The sequence below is a fragment of the Odocoileus virginianus genome, chromosome 3, assembly GCF_023699985.2.
Source record: "Odocoileus virginianus isolate 20LAN1187 ecotype Illinois chromosome 3, Ovbor_1.2, whole genome shotgun sequence".
In the NCBI taxonomy this organism is placed as follows: domain Eukaryota; kingdom Metazoa; phylum Chordata; class Mammalia; order Artiodactyla; family Cervidae; genus Odocoileus; species Odocoileus virginianus.
Window position 1 is genome coordinate 40,610,014 of NC_069676.1, and position 9,209 is coordinate 40,619,222.

General features: G+C 60.6%; 1 protein-coding gene across 1 annotated transcript; it reads left to right on the forward strand.

Annotated features, from left to right (window-relative positions):
- The first annotated feature begins 536 nt into the window (after positions 1–536).
- FAM174C (family with sequence similarity 174 member C) lies at positions 537–3,732 on the forward strand. Its single transcript, XM_020890347.2, has 3 exons — positions 537–895; positions 2,193–2,309; positions 3,100–3,732. Coding segments are annotated over exons 1-3 (381 nt in total). The 5' UTR covers positions 537–632; the 3' UTR covers positions 3,101–3,732.
- Positions 3,733–9,209: the final 5,477 nt, after the last annotated feature.

Here is a 9,209-nt window from a genome sequence, read left to right on the forward strand (position 1 = left end):
CCGTGGTTCCACTGCCTCGGGCTCTGGGCTGGTTGTATCAACTCCGATCAGGGTGTGGCCCTGTGAGGTCCAGGTCACTGGCTTAACTCCCTGCTTCTCCCACGGGATGTGTTTGGTCTCTTCTGGTCTCCCCCGCCCCCAAAGGCAGGATGTGCAGGTTCGGGGCCTGGATGTCTCCTCCATGGGAGGATCAGGCCCAGTGTGCCACCGCGCAGCTGTCACCGTAGCCCAGGGCGAGTTGGGTGGGGACGCAAGTGTTCCCAGGGCCCACCTGGGAGGGAGACCCGCCGGATCCCGTAGCACCTGCCTCCGCATCAAAGTCCCTGACACTGGTAGGTGTTCCCAATAACCCGCTCCCGACGTGGCGTGCGGGGCGGCCGCGGTGCTCACGCTCCGGTCGGGGGACAGGACTGAGGCTTCGAGCCCTCGGGAACAGGCTGAGCGAGGAGCCAGCCGGTTCGGGACGCGGGGAAACATGAGCCCAGGTGAAGTGAGGTGAACGGCCGGGGGAGTGGCTAGGCATTTCCGGCTACGAAGCCACGCCCCTGAATCCCATTGGCTGAGACTGCCCCGCGCCATTGAATGACAGCGCCTAAAGTGGGGCGGGGCGCAACCAGCGCTTCCGCCGGGCCATGGGGCCGCGCTTGCTACCGCCGCGGCTCCTGCTGCTGTCGGCGCTCTTGCTGCCGCCACTGCTGTGCGGAGCCGAAGACACGCCCCCGTCACCACAGGCCACGTTGCCGCCGCCGCCCGTCGTGACGAACGGGAGCCAGCCGGCTGCATCGTACAACAATACACATCCGCGGCCGCCAGGCTCGCCACTGCTGCGCTCTCTCTACGTGGTCACGGGCCTCATCGTTCTGGCCGCGCTCTACTTCCTCATCCGGGCATTCAGGTGCGTCAGGCGCACGCCGCCGCCGCCCGGGCGCAGCCAATCCTCGCGCGCCTCGCGCCCCACGTGCTTAGGCGCCTGAAGCCCGGTGCGCCAGCGTCACGTGGCTGGTTGGGTGAGTGCGGTAAGAAAGTCACGTGATGCGCTGTCCCCCCCCCCCCCGCCCCCCGTCCCCCGCCCCTGAAGTTTGGGTGCTGCCGCTAGTTTTCCAGAGGGAGCCACGGAGGCGAGAGGTTGTGGGTTGCGTAGGGCACCGGGAGTCTCCGGAACATTATGCGGCTCCGCCAGCCTGGCGACGAGCGTCGCCGCCACCAGTCCAATTTGCGTCTGCGAGTCGGGGCTGGCCGCATCGTTCCCTGTAGTTAATGCTCACAGCCCGGCCGGTGCCAGACCGGAGCCTGGCCCTGTGATTTGCTGCTCCTGTTCAGTCCAGGGCTGGCCATGATTATAGGTGTCTAGGTTCTGCCCATGCTCCCCCAAGTTGAGGACCCTCTTGCTTTTCCCGCCTGCAATACGGGAGACCTGGGTTCGATCCCTGGGTTGGGGAAATCCCCTGGAGAAGGGAAAGGCAACCCACTCCAGTATTCTGGCCTGGAGAATCCCTTGGACGGAGGAGCCTGGCAGGCTGCAGTCCATGGGGTCGCAAAGAGTTGGACACAACTTAAGCGACTTCACTTTCTTTCACTTTGCTTTTCCCGAGGCATACCCCCTGCCTGGTGCGGGCCCTTTGGCCCCTCCTCGGGCCCCTGACCTCCGCATTTGGCTTCCTCTCTGGGGTTGATCTCCAGAGAGCCTGTGTCCCACAGAGCTGACCATGTTCAGGAGCTCTCAACGGGCATTTTCTGTCTTCCTCGAACACTGCTGTGGGTGCACAATGCTTGTCTCCATGTCAGTGCATGCTGTATCCATCATAGAGACCTCGCGATTTCCCTGGTGGTGGTCGGGAGCCAGAGCTTCTATCTGAGACAGCTCTCAACTTGATGTTTCTGGCAAACCCTAATACTTTCTCTGAGACTCAGTCTTCTTATCTGTATAGTGGGAGAAACCCACCCCCCCCAAGGGTCCTAGCTCGGGGGCCTGCCAAGGGAGATGTCCACCTTTTGTTATTGATATAAGAGCAATTGATGATGGTTGTGACCATTGTGAGAAGAAGTGCAATTAGGCCGGGAAGGTACACTGCAAGGCTTTGGGAGTCATGCAGAGGAGGATTATGGGGAAAGGTGGGAAGCTGGACAGGGGGTCAGCAGCTTCATGGAGAGGTTGTGAGAGAGTCACTGAGTGAGCCTGGGCCTGCTTTCAGATTGAAAAAGCCACAGAGGAGGCGGTACGGGCTCCTGGCCAACACCGAGGACCCCACCGAGATGACCTCGATGGACAGTGATGAGGAGACAGTCTTTGAGACGAGGAACCTGAGATGGTAGGGTAGCACTCTACACACTTTCTGGGGCTCCTTGGGTGGATTGGGGGTGGGATCAGCAGGAAGAGAGTCAGGTGGATTACCTGTGCCTGTGCTCAGCATAGTCAGCACCCAGCAGCAGGGGTGGGCCTGGAGTGAGCACTGTTTTGCTGTCACAGGCTGCGTGGCCTCATCTGAGGCCCCTGTCTCACAGTTTCAGTTTCCCATTTCTTTAACATGGGAACTAGCTGCATGGTTGGAGTAGGTGAGCACTTCCTCTTTGCCTGACACTGAAGGCCAGGATCAGTGTCAGAGATGGAGGATTCTTGCCAGGTGCTACCAAAGCTGCGGGATGGGTCTGAGACTGCTTCTCCAGCTCCCAGCCCTAGTAAGAGTGTCCCAGACACAGGGAGAGCAGAGAAGAGAGTGGGTTGACAACTGAGGTGAACCAGGGGCTTTGGGCTCAGGGCCAGCGACTGCCTGAGCGGGATTGATGGCCCCTTTAACCCCAGCATGTTGCAGGCTCAGGCCCAGAAGCTTGGAGACCATAGGATGATTCTGACTTTCCGGCCCCCTTCCTACCCCCAGAGGGAGGCGTGGGTATGGTCCACGAATCCCTCTGGTGTCTGTATCTCCTGGCTACAGCACCTACGGCCTTTCCCCCCAGGTCGGGAGTCAGCAAGGCCTGCAGGCTCGGGGCAGGGGCTGGGATGTTAGAGGGCTCAGCACTCAGCCTCAAACACAGCTGGGTGGGGGCAGAGTGGGGTGGGCTCACCCACATTTCTCACCACCTTCTACTCCTCCTTTCCAGATGTTTGGTTCGGGAAGGCAGCATTTCCAGTGGCTCTGGGGGAAGGATGAAAGGCAGGGGCCCTCCCAGTGCTTGGAACACCCTGCCTGGACCAGAGAGTGTGTGTGGGGCCCTCCCGGCCCACTGGAAGCCAACTCAGCCCTCCCTGCAGACAGGACTGCCCAGGTTACCAGGTGGAAGCCAGAGGGGCACTGGCAGCCCCACACAGGACTCTGAGGCCCCTGGCCATGATGTGACTTATATCAGTCACCCTTCCTGGTGGGAATGCAGCAGCACCAGCCTGAGGCCTGGAAGGCGGGCAGGCTGGGTGTCCTGTCTGGGAGCACCGTTCCTCTGGGGCGGGGACAATAAAGGCAGCAGTGCTTTTGTAGCCGGTACCCAGCTCCACAGCGGGCCAGACCCGGCACCCTGGCTCACGGGTGGGGCAGGGGGCAGCAGATCTGGGTCCATATCAGCCTCAGTTCTCCCCCCTGTGACCATCTGGATCATCCCTAGCTGTTCAGAGGGTCCCATGGGGAATCCCACAAAAGAGGGATAGAGATGGGGAAGACCTGCCCCCACCTGTCTGGAAGAAGACCCTGCCACTAGTTATCTCTAGGCTTAGTAAAGGAGAACTCCTGTTTGTCCAGCAAACTGCTTAAGGGGTTCCCTTCCAGGCCGACTTCAGCCCAGGGCCCCTCAAAGGTGGTGTCCTCTGCTTCACCACACACTCCTGCTCCAGAGTCATTTCTCACAGAGCCCCAGGCTGCAGCGTCCAGGTCTGGAGCCAGCTGAGGCTCCCCGTGCCCACCCTGCCCTCTCCTTTCAGCCTCCAGTGAAATAACTGGTGAACCTGATCCCCCATCCCAGGCAATCTGTGCTGGCACTCAGGCCTCTGTTCTGGCTTCCCGAGTCCCATGGGGACACGTGAATTCCACAGTGTGTGGCTCAATGCCCATCTTGGCCACCTCAGTCCCATATCTGGAACTTAAACCCCTTTCAGGCATCTTGAGTCCCATCAGGGCAACTGATCCCCATTCTGGGCACCTGAACCTCTTAGGGGTACCTCAGTCCCCATCCTCATAATCTGGGATTCATCCTGGCACCTGACCCCATAGGGGTGTTTCAGTCCCCATCTTGACCGTCTGAGGCCCATACTGGTCACCTGAGTCCCACTGGAGTACCTTGGTTACCATCCCTTGTGATGGGCTTGATGAGTTCCTCTGTGGGCCTTGTTTCTAGGCAGAGTCTGGCTCTGGCCTATTCCCCCTTGCACCCTATAAATGTGGTTGTGGAAAGCAGGACCAGTGTGGCTGGCCTGTAGCTCTGTGCCCAGCCTGAGTTACCCTCAGGCCTCTGGCTGAAAGCATGGAGGCCACGTTGTTAGAAGGAGCTGTCATCAGAGGGAGCTGCCACCAGATGGCAGCCTTGTGCTGCACAATCTCTACTCTGTTGGCCTACGGTCCCAGGTGTGGCCTGAGCCAAACTTTGTACAGGGGGGAAATAGGTTCGGCTGGGGCCCTGTTTCTCACACCTCAGCTCCACCTTGCTGCCGTGTCCACCATGGGGTGGTCTGAGTGTGCTGCCCATTCAAGCCTCATCAGCCCCTCTGGCCAGTCTCCCTCAGACCTGCTGACCCTTCCCACCCAGCCTGAGCCTGGGTTCCTGAAGAAGCACCATCTCTATCACAGCTGGTCCCCCCTCCCTCCAGCCGGGGTCCTTTGCGTTGGCCCCCAGTTGACTTCCTTCTCTGTTGGCAATATCTCCCATCATGCCCAAGGCTGCTCACAATTCCTCTTCCCCTTCTGATGCACTGCTGCCACCTCCAGGAGGTCCTCCCTGACTGCCCACTACCATTCTTTGGCAGACCCCTGTACAGACTGGCCAGCAGGTCCCCAGTAACCAGGGAAGGTTGAGGAACTGAGGCCACAGTCCCAGGGAGGCACTGAGATGACATCTCCCAACCCAACCCCCCTGCTCTCTCCCCATCTGTTCCCCCCGTGGGTCTTTCCACGCATCTCTGCTTTTTTGTCTCTGTGTCTCTGCCTGTACTTTATTCTGAAGCCTTGCTTACCTCCCTATTGGTGTCTCTCACCATCTGCACTGCCTCTCCCTTGGCCCCCCTCCGTTTCCGTCTGTCCCTCTGTCACTCAGGCTCTCTCTGTGCCTGACTCACTGGGACATGCTTTTAACAGGCACACAGACACCATCCATGGCCCGCCCCCCCTGTGATCTGCTCCCCTTTCCCACAGCTCTGAGCGACTTCTCCAGCTTCAAAAGGCACATTAATTACTCTAATGAGGTCAGGAGAGACCCCGGCGCTCTGCCATCCGGAGCCAGGAACACACCGCGTGCCCCCACAGCCCTGTGCCTCCTGCCCACCCCCCTCGGGTGGGACGGGGAGCCCCGCCCGCTACCCGGCCCCTGTGCCTGTCAGCGCAGTCAGCGCGCGCACCCGTGCCCCCCGCACCCCCCGCATTAGTGTCGAGTAATTGGCAGCCCCCACCAAGGTTAATGCACTATTAGCAGGAAGTTCTCGGTGGCTAAAAGCCGGGAGAGGGGCCTGTCAGCGCGAGATGAAAGGCCCTGGGGCCTGGCTGGCTGGAGTGACACGTGTGCGTGTACGTGTGCGTGCCGGATCGGGAGGCCTTCCAGCACCTTCCTCCACCTTGTGCACTCATGCACGGGCATAGGCGTGACACACAGCCACGGGGAAACGCGACATGGCAGCCACGCATGCGGGATGCACACAGGACACAAGCCCACACTCGTGCACGGGTGTCGCTTGCAGCCGGTCCCAAGCCCCTGCCAGGTGCTGATTCGCAGACTCACGTCCTGCGCCCTCGAGGCCCCTCCCACCATTTCCGTCCCCTCCACTCGCTACCTGGGGAGTGCCCACTGGACACGCCGCAAACCAGCCTCTTGGCCTGCCGTGGCCACGTGGGAGTCTCTGGCTCTTGGGTGGCTTGCTGTGCGCAAAACACCCCGCTCCCAACTTCCTATCTCCATCTGGGGAATGGGGCCAGGTGGGGGCGGGGAGGGCTGGACACCTTGGGCTCAGAAAGTGGGTAGCCAGCAGTCAAGGCCAGGCGTCTTTCCTGGAGAGCCGGCTCCTCTGCCGGCGCTGATGTGGGTCTCCCTCCGACGTGGCCCCAGCACCCAACAGGGCCACCTCCTGCTCACCTGGGATCAGCAGGCAATGGAGCTATGCCCTCTGGATGTTCTGGGACCTCTCCCCTGGTTCCCCATTCTTCCGGTGGGACTCAGGGCCCCCCATCTCCTGCTCTCTGGGCTGTCTGCGCCACCACCTCCCTCCTTCTGGCGGCCCTTCATGTCCAAGCGCCCACCGAGGCATGACTCTGCCCACAGCTGTGTCACCCGGTGGACCAGCTGTTTAGATGTACCTTCACTGAAAGTAAGTGATGTCTAAAACCCTGCTCCTTATCCTGCTGTCACATGTTCTGTGCCCAGTACCCACATGGAGCTGCTGCTGGTGGCTGTGTTGGACCCAGCAGATCTGAAACTTGGCCATCCTTGTGGGAAGTTCTTTTGGACAGCAGTGGTCTAGTCCCCAGACTGGCAGGTGGCCCTGGGAGGAGGGGGGCTGTATCCTGGGCCCTGCAACTGGGAGGGTGAACCGGAGGTAGGAAGGAGTTGGGGAAGGGGGAGGAGGAGGAAGGGACATTGCAGGGGAGGCACCTGGTTGGTTGGGCTCTGGCCTGGTTGGGGGGGGGTTACAGGGATGTTAGATGTGGGCCGAGGTTCCAGGGCCTGACTGGACACAAGGGTGGGAATTCTAATTGATCAGCAAGGGAAAGGGACAGGTGTGTTTGTTTATTCTCAGTAACAGCCTGGGGAGCTCTCTGAGACCTCTCCCACTTGCCAGCAGATGCCTGCTCCTCACTGCCCGTGGGGACACACACCACACCACACTCTGACCTGGGCCTGTGGAGCCCCAGACCTGCCAAGGCGCCCACCCTCCCAGCAACCCTTTCCTGCCTCCTGAAAAACTCTTGAATCAGAGCAGGTGATGGATTTGGTCCACTTTTTTCTGTAATGAGAAATTCTTCCCCACATATTTTTAGCTTTCTCCAAGGCACCACAGCCTTTGAAGGTTGAGGGTGCCCTGGACACTGATCCCCAGCCCTGGCAATTCTGCTGAAGGGCTGGAGTGCCACAGGTCATGGGTGCTGGGTGGTGGGCACTGGACTTGGGATCAGTGGGCAGGTGATGGGGAGTGGGTGATGTGCTGGGGGTGGTGGGCAGTGGGTGAGCAGGGGTGGGTACTGGGTAGGGCTAGTGGGTGCTGGGCTGGGAATAGTGGGTACTGGGTGATCGGTCACAGTTGTTGGGCAGTAGGCGGTGGGTGGTGGACCAGAGCTGATGGGCACAGGCTAAGGGCAGGTCTGGGCCTGGCTTAGTTGAGACACTCCCAGAGTCTGAGGCAGACCTTCAAGCCTAGGAGAGCAGACCACTGTGAACAGGGACAGACCCCCATCAAAGACCCTGTCCTGGGTCTGAAGCTGAGGCCGACAGTCAGCTCTCAGTGACCCTTGTCCCTGAACTGAGCCTTGAACTAAGACTGACCCCTGTCCCCGGAGTGAGCCTGACCTCTGACCCTTGACTCCATGACCCCTGACCTCCTGATGGCTGGTCTGGAGACCAGAATGGCCAGGCACTCTGAAAGGGGACAGAGCCTCCTGGGCACCCACAGCGGTCCCCACCAGGCAGGGGTCCCCAAGGGCAGCTGGGCAGCTGTGCCTGCGGCCCCATCCCTGCCTCACCTGGGGCCAGGCCATGGAGCTGCCCTGCCCTCCCCTGCCCGGGCCCCCTCCTCCGGGAGCGGCCAGCAGGCGCAGGGAGGTTGAATGGGGGACGTGCGCTTTGTTCCTGTCCCCGCTTGGGCTCTGACCTTGAGAGAGAGACGAGAACAGAAGGAAAACGGAGCTTCTGCTCAAATCCTCTCAGCAGCAGCAGCGGCGGCGGCTCCCGCCTCGGTGGCCCCTGCATGCAAATGAGTCGACCCATCCCAGCCTCAGCCAGGGCATCCCCTTGCGCGCTGTGCCCTTCCGACACCCCCACCCCTGCAGGTCCAAGTCCTGCTGGGTGTGACAGAGAAGACCCCCCCACCCATGAGGTCTCATGACGTGGGAGGGGGCTCTCGTCCCAGAGCGAGAGGTCCCCTTTGGCAGCCAGGCCTGGCCCCCTGGGCTCATGGCCCCTGTCCCTGGGCTTGGGCCCCACACCTCCCTGAGTGACCACCCCATCACTCCCCAGAGAGCCAGACCAGCCAGCCTGGGCTGAGCCTGGCCTGTGTGGCTGGAGCCCCAGACTTGGGCTCCAGTGGTCCAGACAGACTGTTTGGTGGCCTTGCCAGGTGAGCCTGGGCCAGTTCTGGTCCTCTTTCAGCCTTCTGGGCCTGCCCCGGCCACCGCCAGGGGTGGGAGGTGGGGCATGTTCCTACCTTCCTGTGTGGAGCCCTCTAGGCTAGGCCTGGGACTTCAGACTCCAGCAGACTACAGTCAATGGACAAGATCCAGAAGCCAGAACACCCCAAACAGATGGGCAGAGTTCCCTGGAAGGCAGAGGACAGACAACCTTGTGGTGGGGCTGGGGGTGAGGAGGGCTGAAACATGGGGAGGACAGTCCTTGAAGGAAGAACTGAAATTTAACAGGAGGAAAGGGGAAGGCCTCCCAGGTAGCAGCCTGAGCAAAGAGGGGTAAGTTCCGGAAGAAAATGCTCAGGGCACACCTGGCACATGCCCACAGCATATCCGAAATGCATTTACCCTCCCCACCTGACTGTGGTGAAGCTCTGGCCTCTCCAGTGAGTTTTCTACAAGGAGTTCTGATAATCCCTCACGCATGACCTTTCAGCTCTAGGCTCCCAGACTCTGCGCCAGGCCAGGCCTGGAAGAGAGAAACAAGTCCAGAGAGGTAGAACCTGGCTGGGCACTGCTGACACTTTCCAACCAGCACTTGGTGACAGTGTACCTTCACAAACTCAGTCTGATAAGAGCAGAAATGAAGGACAGGACCCGGTTCCTGGCCCACAGTCAGCCTCCTCCTAACCAACTTGTTCCCCACACCCAGGAGTGGTCACTCTGAGTGCCCCAAACAGGTCAGGCCCT